Below are 22,264 nucleotides of genomic sequence, written 5' to 3' on the forward strand. Positions count from 1 at the left end.
CGCTCTTATTGCAAAACCCGTTACCTCTACATTTAAGCCAACAAGAATATAGCCCTTTGCCATCGATTATGAAATGTTAGTCTTTGCGAATAGTTTTGCAAAATTATTACTGTTTTTTCTTTTAGTTTGTTTTTCCTTTTAGTTCTTAATACAAAACACGCATAATTGCGTAAAAAGCATGAAGTTTATATTTTAAATCAGTTAAACTTGTTGTAAAAACCTTTTTAATTCGAATAAAAGATGTATTTATTTTTTAATTAAAATTCCCTTTTTACAGTTATTCAGTGTTTGTGTTTATTGTTTTTTTTTTCTTTCACAAAATTATTTCGATTTTTGTTACAGCATATCAGTGCGATCAGTTTTGTAATCGACTTCAACGATGTTAAGTCAGATACATTTGTAAATTCATTCAAGTTACATTAAAGCAAATACATATATCTACTAATAAATAAATTGTCTAAGATTTGTTAGTTAAAAAATAAAGTATACGCACCAGCATCCATAATTGACCAATCAAATCGATTAATTTAAAAAAAAAATTATATAATATACACAAATTACAAAGTACTGTTTTTTAGTAAACAAAATTTACGTAAATTTGCAAGTCAATACGTAGACTATCCGGCTTAACAGCGTGTGCTTACGCTTTCAATACGCTTGATGTACTGCCAATTTGCGAAATTAGAAACAAATACATAGACAAATGGCCGGTTACTCACTTTTGCATCCATACACATTACATGTAGATTCACTCATCATGCGAAGAGCATTTTTTTAGGCTACTAAAGAGAGTTTTTTCCCTTACACATATTCACGAAGATGAAGCCATATGGAGTGAAAGGTGTTTCACTTTGACTAACGAGTATAAATCAACGCCTAAGAGAGAGCGCGTGCGCCTCTATCTGTTGTGGGCATGTCAAGTAGTTGTCCGTCATGCTCAAGTTAGCATAGAAGTTCCATGATTGTTTATTTACAACTTTATAAAAAATAAATAAATCAATCAGTATATAAACACAATTTTTTTTGGCTTGCGGTGAAAAATTGTATTGAAGTACATATGTATGTACATACATATGTATGTATGTTCAACAGTTGACTCATGACAGTCTCGTGCTACAGCAAATACATTACATATTCTTAAATTGAAATAATGGTATTATTTTAAGTTCTGTTCTGGATGCTGGCTTTATTATTTCATGAGTTATAAATAGTATTTTAATGGCTATGGAAGGAATACCTATACAACATAGCAATATATTCTTCCACCACTTTACTCTTTCCATTATAAGTAAAATTTAAAGCAACTTCGAAAATTTAATTACATTTTTTTAAATTAAGTTAAGTTACTTTAAGTTAAGTTAACTCAAGTCAAGTCAAGTCAAGTCAAGTCAAGCCAAGTTAAGTTAACTCAGGTTTAGTTAAGTTAAGTAAAGTTTAGTTAAGTTAAGTTAAGTTATGTTATGTTATGTTATGTTAAATTAAGTAAAGTTAACCTACGTTAAGTTACGATAATTCACTGCTATTAATATTTTCTATAATTTAATTTCCTTAAATTTACTTAAAATTTCATTTAAGTCAAATCAAGTCAACTTAAGCTAAGTTACGTTAAGTTTAGTCAAATTGGGTTAAGTTTTATGTTTTCACTTAATTTAATTCCATTTTATTGATTATAATTTTCATTACTTTTATTTCAATTAATATACGCTCAAAAATAATGTGCTTTAACCCCATGCTAACACCTTTCCCGAGCGTCTTCAGGGGTCACGTGTAATTTCACCACAATACTGATTACTCATACACGCGTATGGCAAACACAAAAAGTGTTGCGTCGTGATTCTCTTTGCTTGTACCAAATCGGTGAATTTTGCGATTCTTACTTTTTTCCTCTAGTGAGAGCTAAGCAGAGAAAGCCAAAATCGTAAGTGGATTTGAGTTGAAGAAAATGCCGATATTGAGCGCTATTTTAAATATTAACGAATAGTAATGTTAATTTAGAGTAGATTTGGTTTATAAATTTAAAATTCTACCCTCTAAGCTTGTGAGATATGGGTGTGTATATGAGAGGTAAGTCGATTTTGATAATTTGAAAGATACTAGTATATTGAAAACATAGTCGATGGTACTCACAAGTACTGCTTCTTCAATATGTAGAAATATAGTTTATGAAACTTCAACTTGCAATGGTGAAATTAAACTAATAAGATAAAAACTCACTAACGACAATGTCAAGCGAAAATGGTGGTGATCGAATCGAGGTGAGCCGGCGCAAATATGTTTGGTGAAATTATCAGAGAATCTTTATGCTTATGCTTGATTTTATTGTGAAAAGATCGGTAAATTTGCGACACATCTTAAGAAACTTAAGTGATGTTTTAACACACGAACCAGATCACTACACACGTTGAAAAAAAAATGTTTCAGTATTTGGCTTGATATGAGGATCTAAAATAACGATTGTCCTTATTCAGATCCATTTTATAACAGAGATATCGATTAATATGTAAAAAATACTGCCGATTGGAGTCGAAATTAAAATATATCGATAATACCATATTTTTCATATAGGAAATACACACTGTAGCCTGGTATCGAGTGCAAAATAACCGATACTAAGTATTCTCTTTAGATTAAATATTTTGTTGTTGCCTATACCTTTCTCACACATTGTAATAATGCATTTTATAATTCACACTTTTAGCATTTTTAAGCCACTTTTCTCTGCTTTAAAACATCTAACTCACCAAAAGCACAAATATGCGCACTGACACCAGAAGAGTTGACGACTATAACAAAGAAAATACTTTCACTAGTTCACTCCGAATGTGTAAAATTTCAATTAATTACTTAAGTTATATTCATTTGGCATTTCGAGAACGATTACAACTAAAACTTATGAAAAGTACCGCACTTAATAACCCTTCATTTAAGAATAATAAGTTCCAACTGTTGTACTAACAGTACTTCCAACAGGTTATATAGCACTTTCTTATCAAAATGCGTACATATACATGTAAAAATTCACTTTAAATTCACGATATAACGGTAAGAAACCGCCAGGTTATAACTAACCAAGTAATAATAACAGCTGGTAGATATGCAAGCTTGTTTGCACACGTATATGTAGGTGCCTTTGTATGGTAAGTTGTCTGTTATTTGGTTATGTAAATCATTGGCTAGAGATAATCCTTTTATTGCCTTCGAAAGTTATTTAAATAAAAAATATTAATAGATCGATTGATAGAGTATTAATACTCAAATAAGGAAGAGTGTGACCCAATGCTTACTGCACGCTTCATTCAAAGCTTTTTTAAAATGCTATTTATGTATATAATCATAGTTAGATGTTAAGGACCTTTTTTCCACCACTGAAGAAAGTTATAACTTTCAAACTAATAGGTGCTATAATATATGTTAGAAAAAATTGAATGACTGGGCACTTGTACGTCAATAACCAAACATACATACATAGGTATCGTCACCTAAAATGCAAAATAACGTAACATCACTTTTCATAAGTTGACAGCCAAAGAAAAACGATGGATGGAAAACGAAAATGGATATATATTGGTTATCATTCACTCATATTGAAACAAAATTGGTTATATCTTGCAGCGATACTAATAAGTAGGATAGCAAAAAGTGCTAACATTGCTTGAATCTTAATCCACTAATCGATTGTGTATCTTACTACTTGCTATCCATAGATTATATTTGTACACAATATATTCTGAAATAATTTACTTAAAGAATACGCATAAATAATATGTTCAATTAATTTTTAAAAAAATTTCGGTGTTGTAATTTTATTTAACGAAGAACTTATAATCAATAATGCGTAAACTATTTTTCATATATGACTCATTAAAAATAATTTATAGGCTCTGCTGAGCACCACGCACATAATTGTTAACATATGAATAAAGATATCAAAAGTGCTTCAAAGTCTGGTAAGTAGATATTGGTATAATTAATGGTTTATCGACTCTTAGCTACCAATTGATTAAAAGTTAATTAACACCATTATTTAACATATATATTTAACGGAACGGAATGAGTATCGGTAATTAAATAAATTAATATGTCATTATTTGCTTAAAATTGCTTCCGGTCGCTTCTAAGTACAATCGGAAGTACAACTGCAGGGAAATGATTCATAGATAGTACATAAACTTATATGTTTACATAGATAAGTATTACTATATAACTATTTATGACAGTTATACCAGGGTGGATAATTTTTGAAAAAAAAAAATTGTTGATATGTTTAAACCCATCGGCAACGAAAGTTAAAGTAACAAACATTAAAAAAATTGATTTACGTGTGTTTATGTGGACGGATTAAAGAATAGAGGGGCGTGGTTGAATGTTTAAGGGTTCAGATTGGTTTATATCTATTTCTTGAAATGTTGTAGGTATTGAGAAGGTCTATAATTTTTAAAGACTTTTTCATAACGATTGTTTGTATCACCTAAAGCTAATCGAGTTAGATTCCGAGATGAATTCAAAGTGATTGTCTGTCTGTCCGTCGTTCTTTGACTAGAGTAAAAATTACGAAATCTCGGTACACGCGTTCCTTAGTAAAAAAAAGTGAGCATCAGTTCGGAGATGGACGTAATCGGACAACTGCCACGGCCGCAAAACGCCATTAACCGAAAACCTATGAAGTCCCAGAACTAAACCGTAAATTAAGATATAGACATGTTATTAGCACAGGGGATCGCATTAGCAAGGGCATCTTGCCGTTAAAAAAAAAAAAAAATGGGCGTGATGCCGCCCTTAACGTCCTAAACTCACAAACAATTCGATCTTAATCAACCGCACAAGCCATGCCACTGCCCATATAACGGTATTGTTAAAAACGACTGAAATCTCGATAAATCAATAACTGAATATGCCAGAGATATTAAATTTTACCCCTGAGATAACGCCGAAGGGCGCTTCATTCCCTACTTTTTGGTAAATCATATCTCGGGAACAGATGGTCCGATTTTAACCGAATTCGGCATATGACATTAAACTCATGTTCTTATTTTACATTGTGAAAATGGGCGAAATCGGATTGCAAACACGTTTGCTTCCTATATAGCATAATTTTATACTCCATCTGATTCTTTCACTTTCCTGTAGACAAATCAAGAAACAATTATTATAAGGTAATAAGACTGTACAAGATTAGTTCCCCTGAAGTATGCCAGCTTATAACAAAGTATTATCCAAATAGAACTAAAACTGTTCAAGACCCCAGTCAATTAAAAGTAGACTTTTTACCGAAAACATCAGTCAAAGTGTGAGATATTTAACTGAAATTTGGACAGAATTGTTTCCTGACGTTAGGATATCTGTGTGTTAGCCCCCACATATCAAATATAAAGATTTTCGAAATTTCTGGTAATTTTATACCGCATATATCGGCTAATATGTGAGTTGAGGTAATAAAATTCAGAGAACATGTTTTCCGAATAACGGTGCAATTTTGTGCCTGAAACCTTATGTACCTGTTTATTTTTATCTTCTGCAAAAAAAGATTTTATAGAAATCAAAAACAAAATGTTTGAAAACAAGTCCCTTCTCTGCTCTCAAAGGACTACGTTTAGTGATTTCCGACACCCGTTAAGTTGGTCCAAGTGTGATATTTTAATTAAATTAAATTAACAAGTTTAATTGAAAATCGAAAAGATTAGGATGTAGGTATTATACAGTTTTTTAGGCGAAAAATTTTATTCTCCAAAGGTGCACTGGTTAGTCAAACCGCAAAGGTCTTCTTTAAATTTCTTTATTATAGTATTCTACTTATAATTTTTTCGTACCCACTTCCAATAGTTTATAGGTAGTCGAGTCATCATCCACTCGTTAAAAAATCTTTTATCTGCACTATTAGTATTCGTATATTATCATGGATTTTTTAGCTGTCGAAACATTTCCAAATAGTTAGCTTGTTTGGTTTTACACACTGCGTAGAGCTTTAAGGAAGCTTTTTTGAACCTTAAGAACAACACTAACCCAATTAGAGTCACGTGCCAAACTTATAAAAGTACACGCAGATGGGTTTTTGGAAACATCGAACCTCTCTAATACAATCATGCATTTATATGAGTGTTAAAAATATCATTTGAAAACAATTTTTCATTGCTGCCAGTGCCGTGCCTTTGAAGACACACAATCTTACACAGCAAAAGGCATAAAATCAGCTCATCACATACTCACAAGGGTACTTTAACATATAAAATTATATGCATATGTGTGTATTTATGTCGGTGATTATTGAACAAGATCAATATCAGATTTTCATGTATATCTTTAAATCATTTGGTAGATTTGTCTTTTTGGAGACTTTTTTATTCTTTTCAATTTCGTGCAGCCTTTTGGTGTTTTTATGGGCTGCCGGCAGAGATTAGTGTGAGGATTAATGTCAACTCATTCATCAAGAGTGCTGTACTCATACTACTCGTGTGTGTAGATATGTATTCAAACTTGTGTGAAAGTATTTTGATATTTCATAGTGGCATACAAATTCCTCTTGTTCAACTGACACATTTATGATTGCTCATATAATTACATACACATAAATACATCCATACATATGATGTATAATATTTTTATAAACTGTCGGCATCTTTGATTAACATTTTGAAGACGACATTACCAATGCATACTCATACTCTGAAAAAGTGACGTCATATGGCTTAAAGTCGCCGAACTATTTCAGCAAAGTGGCATCATCACTATTCATATTGTCTGAATAATTTTGATAGGACTATTATTTTGAATGACACATTCAGAAATTAAACGACTGACCGAGCTCAAACCCACAGGAGTACATTTAAAAATGGCCTGTAGGTGACGCTGACTTCTTATATATAACACAATATCTTCATTGAAGAATCGGAATAATCCATAATTCTCAGAATAATAGTTTTTATAACCCGAGAAGGATACTTTAACTTTGCAACGAACTTTGTAATACCCAGAAAGAAACTTCAGAGAACTTCCTGTTTTATAAAGATTCATAGCTGTGTTGATTTAGTCATGTTTGTCCATCCGTCTTTATATACGCGAACTTTTTCTCTCTAAGCATCTGCACAGTTGTTGGAACCACCGATATCGGATTATTATAACATATAGCTGTCATAAAAACTGATCGATCAAAACCAAGTCCTTGTATAGAAGACATAATTATTTGGTAAGATATCTTCAAGAAATTTGGAATGCATAATTGCCCACGGCAGCGGTAAGTTAGGTCGTACGAATGATCTAAAGAATCAACGAATCTTACTTGGATAGATATTTGTGCATTGTGTTACCCAAAAACTCCTCAAAGTGCATAAGCTCACAAATCTACAAAGCGTTTTTCGCGCACTATAAACTCATTAAGGCGCTCAATATCAACCCCTGCCACTTTCCTAGGTTCTCCAAAGGTGTGTCTACCTAGATATTTTCATATCAGTCTGGCAAAAGCCGAGCAATGGAGAAGAAAGTAACGAGATGATCACCTTTCACCTCGCCTTCAAGAGGCATTGCGTGGATACTTTTTGATACTTTTTAGACATTTTCCGATCAAGACACTTACAACTGAGCAGAGATTAACTTTGCTAAACACAAGTAGTTTGGAAGACCTCTTACGTTTAAACATAAGAGGACATCGAGTCGTTTCCTTTTGAATGAAATTGGAGTAAGAGTGTCCTGCCTAGCAAGCCCATCGGTTTTGCAGTTCCCGGCGATTCCGCTGTGACCAGGCACCCATACAAGTCTAATATGGAAAAGCTTGAAGCTAATGCTAATACAGTCCGTAAGTTCAGAGCCGGTATAAAAGTTCGGCCATCGGAGTGAATACACACCTATCTGAAGAAGGCTGCACTTCGTTCGAAGCAGTATTTCTACGGCTATCTTGATGGCAAACACATCCGCTAAAAAGCAACGCCACAGTAGTCTGGGAGCCTGAAATTATAGTTGATAGAAAGCTCCCGAGGCCGTTCTACTTTCCGCCTTAACTTCGATCAATCCGTGAAAAACGAAGACGAATTGTTAACAGGTCCTTGGAGAAGATATGCTTTCAAAGCCTTCATATAGATTAAGGAAAAGTTTAAACAAATTAATACTGATCGCAACCCAGAGAAGAAAATCGAAAACTCTATAGTAGTGGCCTTACAAAATTTAAATATGTTTGCAGAACCATTTACACTTTTGATCATTTTCATCTGTGATCCTACACTTCCTTTCTGATTACTCAAACCTACAACTACATATCCAATATTATGCTGCTGCCTTTGCAGACCAATTAGAGGACCTCACACTGTCACATGACGAGTACGTTGCGCGATCGGACCTTCTTCGGTGGCATTTGAACACATCTCTGATTAAGAACCGAGCTAGCAAGGAAGGAATGAGAACGGGAAGATGGTAAGTAAGTTGAGTGATTGGTATTTATTTCCAATGATATTTATTTTTGCTTTCATTTCTTATTTTTTTTAATTTGGATATATATTTGAATGTGTGTGTGTCTACATGTTCGTTTCGTTAATCATTAATATGCTGCCCTTCATTGTTTTGTGTTTTTTGTTTTAAGTGTACGATTTCACAGCATTTAAGGCAATGCGACAGGTTCAAATTCCAGACACAATTGAGGTATGTATGAAATAAAATCACATTGGAAACAAAAAGGAAAACACAACAAAATTAACAAAAATAATAAACCAACGAGCAGTGCTTATGGACAGGTAAAGCCAGGATACTGGCGCTGTGATGAAAACGAATCTTTGATAAATGGATTACAATAAAAATGGCAACAACAACAAACGACAGTAACAACGTCGAAGCAGACGTTGAAAAATTTGAGACCTCCCGCACATGTAAAACATGCCAATTCATAATTCCGGGGTCCAACAAACAGCCAACCAGTGGTAACAGCGGCAATGTAGGGAAGAGAAGAGTTGACATGCAGCGCAACGCTCGGCCGTTCGAAAAGGTTATAAGATCACAAAAACAAAAACACAACCTTATAGTGCCAGCGGCGGCGTCGGCAACTGCTACTCGGACACTGATCGACCGGCTGGTTGAGGATAAGTAGGATATATGCAATGGATCAACGCACCCGAGCTGACAGTTGAAGCGCAAGAGCAACAACAAGCAAATGAAAGCAAATATGTGGACGAAATGTCAAAAAAGAAATTAACAAAAGTATAAATGCGATATGACAATCAAATGAAAACGAGAACCAGAGCGATCCTTAATAACGTATGTAAGGTACGTATGTATGTATGTTGGTATGAAGGGAAGAAATCATGACATTTCAGTTTATTAAAATATAATTGAGATATTCGCTTAGAAGACCTACGGCGATGTTTTATGAGACGCAGACATTTGGGCTGGCTGACAAATGATCAATGCCTCAACAGACTGGCGGCTATGTAAGCGTCTGCAAATATATATATATACTACATACATACATACAATGCAGCCAATAAGCCTGGCTAGATTTTTGAAATATTCCTCTTTAGTCTTGTGGAATTCGCATTGTTCCCTACATTTTTATCCTTTGTTTTGAGGTATACTCTCCGCAATCGTTATTGAGGATATGCTAAAATTATGAAGCCTTCATTTTTATTGAATGAATTTGGAAGTGTGGAAGAAAAATACTAAGGCTATGTTATTTCTAAGTACAAGATTTATACAAATAATCTGCCCATAAAATTCCGAAGGTTAAAAAATCGAAACTGATTGCTTTTGAATTAACTAATTATATATATGTCGTCATGGATTTTTATCAATTATGTACATATCAATTCTTATCGAGAAGCCAAAATATTTTTATGAACCTGAATCAGATCTCCATGTTTAAGGAGGTTTTCATGGGATATTCTGAGATCCTTTCGTACTTCGTTTCTCTTCCTGATAACTTGCACCACTTCGCCGTGGAGCCCACTCCTAATGGGATTTTTTCGTGCACATACCTCCGAGTCTCAATCAACTTTTGTTTTAGACTGCCACACTGAAGTGGCTTTCGAGCAGAAGTGGCAGCTATGAAGGTAGCAGCAGATGTACTTCCCCTCCGATATCAGAGGTGCTGGTAAAGGATTGTATGACCTCACCAGCAGTAGCATCAAGCTACTTCCATATTAAACTTGTCTGGATACCTGGCCACAGCGGAAGCATCGAAATTTTAAAATCGATGAGCTTGCAAGATAAGGCACCGAAATCGAAATCCCATGTATTGTACGCAAATGACCTTTAACAAGGGCCGCTTTATAGATATATGAGGGTCTTTTTAATCCGTAGTCAGGAATTCAGTCTATTTACCTAACCTAATCTAACCTACCTTATTCAAAAACTAGTTATATCAATCATGTGCGTAGCAACAATCTTTGTAGGAAATAAAGAGCAAATATATACACAAAGAAAGTAAATAAAACAAGGAAATCCCCTATGAACAAAACTTCTTAACAATTCAAACGTAATAAGGACTTATGCAATACTCTATTACGTTTAATATACATAGTACAGGTATTTGTATGTGTGCAATTACGTCTATAACAAAAGCATCTTTGCCTTTGCTAGCTTCGCAAACGATAGCAAGACAACCAAACTCAAAGCCTTCTTCTGCTATTGAGATATTCTCCTGCAACGATCGATAATTATACTTATACACGTCAGCTGTTTGGCCAATTTGATTCAATTTGTTTGTGGTTTAACAATAGTTGTTGTTAGTTGTAGCAATGATATATATACAGGTATAATATACCACATACATATGTGTTCATCTATCTTTACAGTTGGATTTGTTTTCGAATAAATATTTGCCGGCATATGAACTATGTACATATATGTAGATTGATCTACGCGGATTATTTTTACTCTAGCCTCGATGACTTAATACTGCCATCATACTGAGGCATAAAAGCAGAGCAGCATAACATGTAGCACTGTGTCTGCGAATATGAGTTGGTCACTAAAGTTCATACATAAGTATATTTTATCCAATGGAAAGAGTTAAAATATTTAGAGAGTTTTTTAGTTTAACAGCGTACATTTTTGGGTGCGATCATGTGGATTTGATTGATTGAATTTAAATTTTAATTTCTTCCAAATTTCTTTAAAAACCTCGAGATTGGTCGTTTCATAGTATTGAAAAATTGTTCAAACCTGAAAGCAGTATTATATATTATAGAGTATATTTAGGCATATTTTAAGAATATAAATTTTTTGAATAAAATAATCCAATATTTTTCGATTAACATTTTTCGATTAACCCTTCACTGTTGTAGCGAATGATATTATTTGTGGATGAAACATATAAAAAAGTTTTCCCTGAAAGTTACTTATTGTCCGAAAATGATTCCTCAGCGGGCAGGGATAGAAATTTCCCGCGGTGAGGTATTCTTGTCGTAAGAGGCGCCTAAAATCCAATATACATTTTGTCTGTACTTTCTGGCTTACTTCGAAATTTTAGCACAGTATTGTGGGACACATGTCACCAGTAATTTAGTCTGTTTGGTGCTCAAAAACTACAAGGTCTGTCCGGAGACATAAATCTGGTACCACGGGAAGCAGTTAGCCCTTGAAGTTCGCTCCACTTTTCCCCTTGAGGAGATTTGTGGTGGCTGTGGTTTAAACCAAAAGGCACGTAGAATCGGCCTCGAACCCGACCAAGGTGGAAAATGTGTTCCTTCCATCCGACCAATTGGAACCAAAAATACTTGAAAAATTATGTATTATGCATTGTTTTGATCTATGTGCTTTAAAAAAGCATCGTGAGGTTAGGCCTTCGACGGCAGGTATAACAAAGATTGTGGTCTGCAAAATGCACCATGGTCGAAAAATATCAAAAATGGACTGAATTGCAGGGCTTTGAAAAAAAATTTAATTCTACAGTATGGCATTTTATGGAAAACATATCGAACATGCAGAAAAATATCGATTGTGATAGGATCATTTTTCTCCGAGTTATTTTTTTTCTCCGTAGTTAGCATTTTCACAGATGTATCGAAGATCAAGCTTTTAAGGTTGGAGGAGAAGTTTCTATCGGGAGCTCTTAATTTATTTTTCTTCAGGACTACCAGACCACTGCAGTATCTTCCAAGCAGAAGTGGAAGCTTTTAAGGTAGCAGCAGATGTACTACTCCGAAGTCCGACTTTTACGGATGTATGCATTTAAACCGGTCTGGCGAAGAGTGGAACGTAATCAAAAGGTCAATTATACTGATAGTTCTTGGCAAGGCTCATATCACCGTAATGCAGCAGCAGCTAATTGTAAGTAAAATACTGAGGAAACACTAAAATCTTGGATAGTCTCAGAGTCATGTGAAACAGACCTGCTAGTAGTCCATAAATTTCTATGCTGGGCTGCGTTAGGGGCATATCTATCGTTATTAACGTAAATCCGTGCATTCAACTACCGTCAAATTGATAACACGTCGATATCATAGCCGCTGGCTTCACTGCCGCTACGGCTACTACTCTGCCATGTCTACGCGATAGGCTGTCATAACAATTGAGGTGGGCACGGTAAATTGATATACGATATAACGTACGCATAGTAGTTACGTTTGCTGGCGTACACACAGCATTGCTGCTAACTTTCAGTAGTATTTTATTATATTTTGGGTATATTATGGGTGTATATAAATATTTGAACGTAAGTGATTTGGTTCAATATTGCAATAAATTTAGTGAAATATATCAACGGCTGAACGTGGAAAGTGAAATTTTATATAAATTTAATTCGTTTTTTTTATTAGTAGAAGTAGTAAGTCACATGCATATTCAAGGCAATAAACGAGTAGTAAATATCGTTTTAAACAAAAGAAGTAAAGAAAAAAAAAATCTATAAAAAGTCCCACTTCCAATTCAAACCCCAGCAAGTCTACGTGTACAATATGAGCACCACCATATGAATGGTGTAGACGTAATTAACGCCACAAACGCAAATATATGCCAGCCTGTCTATCATAGACAATTTTGATGATATTATCAACTGCAATCCAGTGGCCAATTGTGGGCACCATGTAATCTGTGTAACATTTATGTACAAAATATGAGTGTGTACGCAAATAAATCGCCAACAGGTAGCAAAACTGGCATGAATACGAGCATAAGCGCAAATGTACCGGCAATGCAGAGTGCTCTTAGAGTGCACCTATTGAGTTGGCAGCATCGTCGAACACATTACGTCAATTGCTCTACTGCCACAGACGGCTTGGAGTTCAGTAATTGTCTGACATACGTATGTAAGTAGCACTTGCAGTAGCATATTGGTATACTCCTCGGATATTCGCCTTTTTATTGTTGGTGATCTATTTTCAATTGCGTATGGCACGCCTCTACAGCAATCAAATACCGATTTTACGTATAGGCAACTAACGTTTGAAATGTGTTAGGGTGATCATTTTTGTTGCCAATCTTATTCGTGATTTGTTAATGAGAATCTTTGTAATATTAATGTAGGTTATTAAGAAGATAGAATCGACAAGGTTTTTAAGGGCCCAACTAACTAGTATCGAATTAAAAAAAAAAACAAATATTTATTTTTTTAGTATTTCGCTTTTAATCTTTTGTGCCTTTACAAATAATATAATAAAAAAATAATAACTATAATTTTAAATCTAACAGTTTTTGAATTACATTCACCTATTTGCTTACACTACACTTAGCTTAATCAGTTCCATAAATTTATCTTTATATCCGTTTTTCTTAAAACTGCATTTTTCAAATTTGATTGGGAGATTATTTAGTGGTTCGATCACTACTAAATTTTTTCTGCATGATCTAAAAATAGATCTACATATTACTTTTGATCTGTTCAGAAATTGATATTTGACGCACTGAACTTTTTTTTAAAAAACTCCGCTATTTTACCAAGATTTAACTTTTTGAATTAGCGCCGTCGCAGACCGCATATAACTCGTAAAATCTTGAAATTTTGTTTAATTACATTAAGGGGTTATATGGGTTTAGAATATTGTGCTAAGTTTTAAAGTTGATCCGAGTAATAGTTTCGGAGATCCAGCCTTGAGAACTATTGCGCTCGAGGCAAGCTAGGCTAAGTGCGCCGTCTTTAAACGTGTTTTTCTCGAAACTGTATTTTTGAAGTCGGTTGGCAAGTTTTCTCGAAAACTACTCAAGCCGATATTCATGAAATTTGACACAGATCTTTGAAATACAATTCTAAAAGACTTGGACGGAGGATTTTCTCGATAACAACTATTTGAAAAAAATGTCTCGAAATTTTTAACTAAATTTTTATTTTTTTGTAAAAATGTCTGCCAAAAATCCAATTTGTTTTGCTTTTTTTGTTTTTTCTTCGTCCAGGTTGTAAATTAAGGTTTTAAATAAAACACGTATTTTTTCACTTTCGATGATTTTGCACGAAAAAACCCATGTAACCCCTTAATCTTAAAGGTATGTGTGGTTCTTGAAAGTAATAAAAGTCAAGAGGATTTTCAAGAAATCTAAATACACTTTTGGGTTCTAAAATCAACATTCAGTTGGTTGAATATTCAAACATTTTTTCCTCACCCAATTTGCTGTGGTATCGAAACGTGTCAGCTTTAGCACAAAACACTTTAAACTCGTTTTTCTCGAAACTGTATTTTTCAAATCGGACAATGGTGCTGCTCACAGACTACCCGCTAGCCATTTTAAGGAGTTACTCGAGCAAAAACGACCTATTTGCAATAATATTTCAAAACTCGATGATAACGAATTCATTTTCAACAGTAAAAATATACAACAAGCGCTTTAATTAAAACAATAAACCAGGTATTGGACGTAAGAAAAAAGTGAACATAGCATTTTGGGCAGTTGTTTTTACGAAAAGAAAAAATGCAAAGAATGGCCCACTAGCCACAATTTTGTATCAATATTTCGAATTATTTTATTTTATTCCCAGAACTAACAATCAAAATAAGACATTTTTTAGGGCACTAGCCTAGCCTGACTCCTTCATAGATCACAAAATATATTCCTGCCATTTTAACTAGATTATTTATTTAAACTGATAGACACCGATTTTGGTTAATGGCATTTATCTTACTATACGAATTAAAATATTTACCAAGATATCGAACTAATTTATATATATGTATATGCATTATATATATAAATATATATTTCTAAATATGTGATAAGTGATAAAAAATATTTAAAAAACTAAATTTTCTAAGTTATCAAACAATCGTTTGGAATCAAAAGTTTTTCATATTTTAGTTTCCAGCTAATATTATTTATAGTTCCAAAAAAATCAATATTTTTTAATGAAAAAAATCACCCTAATTTAGCTTTGAAAAACAAATTCTCTATACAGTATTACCTTTATAGTTTTTGTATACCAGCATTTACTTGCGAATTGAAATACAATTGCCAATAGTAATTACGTCAGATATGTTTTTCCGATATCACCAAACAATCGTTAGCCAGATTCGCGACGCCGGCAGTTATGGCCAAGATGCTTTGTAACAGTAATGGCAGATAATAAAAATAAATATATCTTCATGGACTTCTATGGTATGAATTTCATTGATTACTTTATACAAATGTATATTGTTAATACATATGTACATTTATAGTTGCAAAGATATAGTAATGGTGCGTTTTAATAATACCAATTAATTTTTCTGCACACACAATGCCACAATAATTGAATAGAAACAAACATACTGATATATAATATATAGATGCGCAGACTATACAGGAAATATTTATTACAGCGCCAATATATGAGGCATATTTATAAATTTGCTTCCTGTGCGCAAACCTTGGCATCACTTGCGTAGATAGCTCATTCAGATAAATCGGTTACTATAACAGATATGCAGGCAATGAACTTTGATTTACATTAGCTATTGAGATAATACATAGGCATGAGTACTCTAATATATTTGTAGAATTACGTCAATTTGGCACAGCGCACATAAACTGATTGGTAATAAAAATGGCTATATCAAAGTGTTAATGAACAAAGGTATAAGCGAATATTACTAAAATGAGATGAGAAATTGTATACTGTTAATGCGATTTGAATTATAAGTGTATAGAAATTTTTTGTGAATATCCTATCGTACAGCATTACACTAAATTATCATTTTATACAGAAATCGTGGAAATGATAAAGAAGGTCAAGTAGTAGTTTTTTCTTCCAGAAAAAAGTTCATAATGCGAGTATTACACGATAGGTACGCGCATCAGATAATAAACATTTAGTAAAACAGACGATAAACACATATCAGAATTGAGAGGTTACCTCATAAAGCCATTATAAAAGGTATTGAAAAAGCAGAATATCATCATTCGAAATAACATTCTTAGACGTATCTTTTTTGAAGACTATCCTTTTCAAATTTCGGCCGCAGCCACGTTTCAAACCTTCCATCCATCGAGTACAATTTTCGATGACTTGTTCGAGCATTTCGACTGGTAACTGGCGAATGTCATATCTGATGTTTTGCTTCAAGGCCTGAATCGAAAGGGGATTGTCCGCATAGACATTAGACTTTACATATCCCTACAGGAAAAAGTCTAACGATGTCATTTCAGATGGTCTTGGTGGCCAATCGACCGGCCCAAAACGTGAAATTTTCTACTTCTACTTCTAGTGTTCTAGCAACTAATCTATTGATTGATGCGATGTGTGTAAAGTGACGATATCTTGTTTAAACCAAATATCGCCGAGGTCACATGATTCAATTTCAGGCATCAAATAGTCACTTATCATGGTGCGATAACGGTCGCCTTTGACGGTTGTTGTCATCGGCATCAGTTTGGAAGAAATATGAACTGATGATTCCACCGGCCCACAAACCACACCAAACCTTTGTTTTTTTTTTATTTTGGTTGGTTGGTTGGTTGTTGTCCGAAATGCGGCAATCTTGCTATTTTGCATACCCATTGAGCCAAAAATGTACAAGCTGTATTTTGTATGCTTTCAATTTAAGATCTCAACGTAAAATGCGTCAAGTTGTTGCATATGTCAGTCCGAGTTGCTATACTTTCTTCCCTGAGTGGTCTATTCGGTCGAATATTATCCAATAATGAATGTTGGGTCTCAAGATGGGTGATGATGTTGCGAATATGTAGTATGCTTAGTAGGCCGGTTATGTTGACCATAAGTTGAGTGAACCGCGCGGAATACATGCCTTATAAAACGTGATAAAGTTGAACAATTTGTAAACGTTGTTTAGGTTTAAGTTTTTCCGTTATGAAGTGCGAAACAATACTGAACAAAAGCTACAAAACAACTTGACACGACTCACGCGTGTGAAAAAATAACTCACATTCCACTAAAAGTATGTCACAGGTTGGAAATGGATGATTTAAAACCAATAAAAAAGCGATAACTCACTAATTAAATAATCATTAAATTATGATTTGGAAGGCCCTCATAGGAGCCGGTAGCCAAATTGGACAATACACGTGGCAGCGCCCACCTTTCGTTGAAATCCGATATCTCAGTAATACTGCAACATATTTTAGAGCATAATATTATACTGAGATTATTATAGCACACTATAAAATCGGACAATAATCTAGCCTACTTTCCATACGTAATAACCTTAACTTTTTGAATATAAAATATAAAGATATTACCCCGGCTTTGATCCCTCAAAATTACAAGTGTATAAATGTTATATTCCTATACTTCCCAACTTGCTCTAATTAGGAATTCTACAGGGCTAACATAGTATATAAAAAGCAGTTTCAATAGACATTAACGAAAATAGTGGTTGTTAAAGCCACAGATTAAAACTTAGTTTTACTCTTCATATTTATATACAAGTATAGAAAAATATCGAATAAAGCTACAATTCGTTATACGATAATTTTATACGCACTAATTGCTGAGACGACAACTAGAATGAAATGAAAAGTACCTGCATAAGACGAGTACGAAACACACAAAATAGTACATGATCCAACATATCAAACTCATATGCGCATAAATGCATTATAGACATGCGATTATTTACTTTTACATACATATGTGGTGCCTACATACATAAATGCAAGGCAAATTTTTACCAAACGATGTATTCATGAAGCAGCGAAATCGTGACTTACCAGCATCCGATAAATTGCATACCGCCGCCAGGAATACTCATGACGAATGCAAAAAATAAAAAATAAAAATGCCTCAAACGGAGTGAACCGACTGCGAGGCATTGCAAATGAATGAATAACAAAAAAATGATAGTAGCTAGTGGATAGTGGTTAGTGGCCATAGAAACTGGACAACAAAGAAAATTATTCAATTTCTTCGATTTTTTACCCACCAGCAGGATATTTGAGCTATTGGCTTGCAAAATATAGTATGTCTGTAGAGTATGTAAGTGAATATGTACTGAAGCCGCCATAGGAGCAAGGTAATCCCAGTAATATGACGCCTGCCCGATTGGCATACCCGAACAAGTGAAATATGTGTATGTAGATAAATGTATGTTTATATACATATAATACAAATATACGTTATATGTCGCACCGAGACAGCAACTGATTCAAAGCACAAAAAATTGCGCAATCAGACAAAGAGCGCAAATAAAAGGAAATAAATCGAAATTTTTGCATATTTCATTGAGAAGTTCAATCAAACGCAGAGCATAACCTTGCATTAAGTGGCAAGAGGAATGCCACAATACAGCTACCACCGTGAATAAACGAGCATACATTTGAACATACATGAGAGGAAGATATGAAAATCTGTTGAGTTGCGAGTTAAGGTCCTTTTGGTCGTTCGTTCGTTGAGTTCACGACAGTTTGCAGGGCGATGGCTCGAGCGATGATTAAGCAATGGAATAAGTCATTCATACGCAACAGGCGCAAAGATATTCACACAAACAAATACATATACATATGTGTATATATTTATATAGTCAAATTGAACTCCCACATGCTTATGCATGCATACCTAAGTCAGCGTCAGAACCGTCGAATATTTTCATCACAGTGATTAAGTAAAAGTGTATTTGTCCTCTGTTTTTGAATGGATCGCTATACCTTGGTAATCTTAAGAATTCCATCTGTGCAACGCTTCGTGCGCGACACTTGGCTGCTCAGCTCAGCAAAAGTGGTGGAGCAGTTGGTCGGTTAGCAACTTGCTTGGTGGATTTGTCGAAGTCTCGGGTATAGCGCATGCGTCAGTGCCTGCTTTTGGTATTTTTGACTGTCTGAGAAAATTGCAAAGAAAAAAAGTAAAACTGCCAAAGCAAAGATGGCGCAAATGATGTGACCACAAACCACTGCACAGCAGGTTTCCTGCATTTGCATAGCGACGTTGTAGACGCATATGTATTCATATATATGTACATGAATATGCATGTACGGCTTGCAGACGTTCTTCATGTGTTGTTGGACAAAATGGCGTTGGTTCTAACGCAGCTGATGCATTGGCAACCTTGTAAGGTTTCTCTCATTAAATTTCCATTGATCAGAAGGATTGATTGGCCGTTGCATGCGGATGAAATGGGGGTTGCCAAGCGATATAAAATAGGTGCTTTTTGTTTGAAAAACGAATATCGTTCTGGGCAGTCAATAAAGTTTGGAGATGAAGAACTAGAAGCATTGCTCTGTGAAGGTTATTCCTAAACGCAAAGGAAGCTTGCAGAATCATTGGAAGTCTCTCCAGTAGCCATTTAAAAATATTTAAAAAGCAACGAAGATATGTTGAAAGAGGATTTTTCATTTGAAAAATGCTTTTTGAATGAGGAAGATGTTTTTGCAACGGATAGTGACTCGTCATGGAACTTGGATCCATTTCGAAAACTCTAAACACAAAAAATCATATGTGAGACCTAACTAGCTACCAACAAGTCATCGGCAATGCCGAATGTCCATGACGCCATGGTAATGGTCGGTATTTGTTGGGACGAGAAGGGCGTGTTGCATTATGAGCTTCAAAACCCAGTGAAACCATTAACTTGAAACACTACCGACAGCAGCGGTTAATATTGAAGCGAGCAATTGCCGAAAAACCTCGCCCATCGTATAGCCTATTACTTGACCCTTATGACTTCCATTTATGCAGAACACTCTCACTGGAATATGGTACACATTACAGCAGCGAAGCAAAATATATACTTGGTTCATTAGGAATCCACAAATTACCATTAAGATGAGATAATGTAATTACTTCAGATGGAGAATAACTTTTTGCTTTAATTTTCAATTTTACTCCGCATAAGAGCTTCTTTTAAGAACACATTTAACTTATTATTCCTACATACCCAAAAACATATTTGGCAACCCTAGTCAAAGTTGCGCGCGTCATCGATTTGAACTTGTCATTTAACACCGCTCAACGCCACTCAACAACGCTTAACAAAGAAGCGTTTCAAACGGCGCCATATGTGAAAGAACCATCACCATTACTATCACCTTCGTCATCAACACCAATACCTACACCATCACCGCCACCGCCACCACAAGTGGATGATATGAAGTGATTTTAAATCTGAAAAAAATGCTCATTCGAGCGCCAGTCGCACGCAAGCAATGAGTTGGAAATTAACGAAGGCGGACGACTAAACGAAAAGGGCCGCGTGTGAAATCTAATCGCGGCGGAAAGAAGCCTGACCAACTGCCAACCTTGTTGCCATTTTAGATAAAAGCTGGCACTTGGGCGACCGTATACTATGTGCTGGCGAGCATATTGGTAAGCGTGATTGGTGGCAGCTGATGTTGAAAGTTTACTGATGTGTTAATAAGGCAGCAGTAACCAAATACGGTTGATAGAATGATACCTACACATGTATGCTGCAGACGAGGAAAAGAATCAGACTAAGGAAACCATAAGGCGTATAAAAATTAAAGTGATAAATACCTAAACAGAGAGGAACCTTAGGGATTTAAGTTAAAACTTGTTTAGGTTGCCCCCGTACTAAGGAGGCTGATATATCTACGGGTATTACAAAAAACATTCGCATCTGAAAGTTATTACACCTAGGAGTAAAATCTAGATCCTGCTGTCTATTTTACTGACAAAATATTGATGTGTCGTATTCCAAAATCGGTTAACCAGCAAAGATATACTGTTATGAGTAAAACAAATTCTTTAATTTTCATTGAGATAACTCAAATATTTACAGATATATCCAGCATAAAGTCACCTGGAAGTTCGAAAATCTTTTATTAGCTATATGGGGGCTCAGAGATGTATTGACCCGATTCAACCCATTTTTAATACACAGAGTGAAAAGTATTCTATCTGAATTACAATTGTATATCTGACACATTGACCGATATTTTCGGTCAAAAGTCACTTAAGATGTTAAGGTCCACATATCCGGTACCTAAGAGCTTGTACAGTTTTGGTCGGATTTGGACAATTTTTGGTCATATGGTGGCAAACGCAATATTCATGTAAAGTCTTATCCCGTTATTTTGATTACTTTTTAATTTGTGTACTGGAAAGTGAAAGTGGAATTTAAAATTGTGCCATACGGGAAGTAGGGCGTGGTTGTAGTCCGATTTCACTAATTTTCACACTGTCACATAGGAATGTGAAAATAATGCTACGTACTAAATTTAGTCGAAATCGGTAGGTCGGGTTCCGACACATGTGAATTCACCATAAAGTGAGCGGTGCCATACCTAATGTCTAATTTTCACATCGGCCCTTCTAAAGCGTTCTCATACCTCGGGGCTTTTAGTAGTTTTTAATAATACCGTTATACGGGAAGTGAGCCGAGTTATATTCCGATTTCATCCATTGTCCCACTGTCTGTAGGAGTTCATATATAATATTGCTCTGAGCACATAAGGTTGTGATAGCCTTAATAGTTTAGGAGATATGGCGTGGTCACGCTCACTTTTTCAAATTTCTTTATCCAAAGGTGCCCTTTGCTACTGTGATCCCCTGTGTCAAATTACAGTTTTATATCTAGTTTAGTGCTTAGTTATGGCACTTTATATGTTTTCGGTTAATGGCGATTTGTGGGCGTGGCAGTGGTCCGATTATACCCATTAAACAATCAAACAAAAAAATTACTATTACTAATATTGAGTGCAAAAAATTTTGAAATTATACAATTTTATGTAAGAAAAAAACTCAGCTTTCTGATAAAAATAATTTCAAAATCCGAAAAAAAAAAATTTTTTCCAAAAAACCAGTTTTTTGTGCTTTTTTACCAACTTTTTTTTGAAAATTTCATTCGATTCCTCGTTCAATTTTACATAAGAATCAATGTTCCAAAATATGGGACTCTGATCCCATGAACATCAAAAAAATGCACACATACTTTTTTCTTCCCTGACAAGTACTATAAGTAGCATTAATTAAGTTTAA

The 22,264-nt window shown here is 34.6% G+C and overlaps 1 protein-coding gene across 3 annotated transcripts in view; it reads right to left on the reverse strand.

Annotated features, from left to right (window-relative positions):
* The window catches only part of LOC120773405, a 106,496-nt gene that overhangs the window by 68,283 nt on the left and 15,949 nt on the right, over positions 1 to 22,264 (reverse strand). Inside the window, exon 1 of one of the 3 annotated variants that reach the window (XM_040102267.1) lies at positions 494 to 535. The exons of the other annotated variants lie outside the window; for them this stretch is intronic. Within the exon in view, the coding sequence (XP_039958201.1) occupies positions 494 to 503 (10 nt within the window). The 5' untranslated portion in view covers positions 504 to 535. Of the gene's footprint in view, positions 1 to 493; positions 536 to 22,264 lie in introns of those variants that run through there. 3 annotated transcript variants of the gene reach the window in all.

Source organism: Bactrocera tryoni, chromosome 4, assembly GCF_016617805.1.
Source record: "Bactrocera tryoni isolate S06 chromosome 4, CSIRO_BtryS06_freeze2, whole genome shotgun sequence".
NCBI classification, from domain to species: domain Eukaryota; kingdom Metazoa; phylum Arthropoda; class Insecta; order Diptera; family Tephritidae; genus Bactrocera; species Bactrocera tryoni.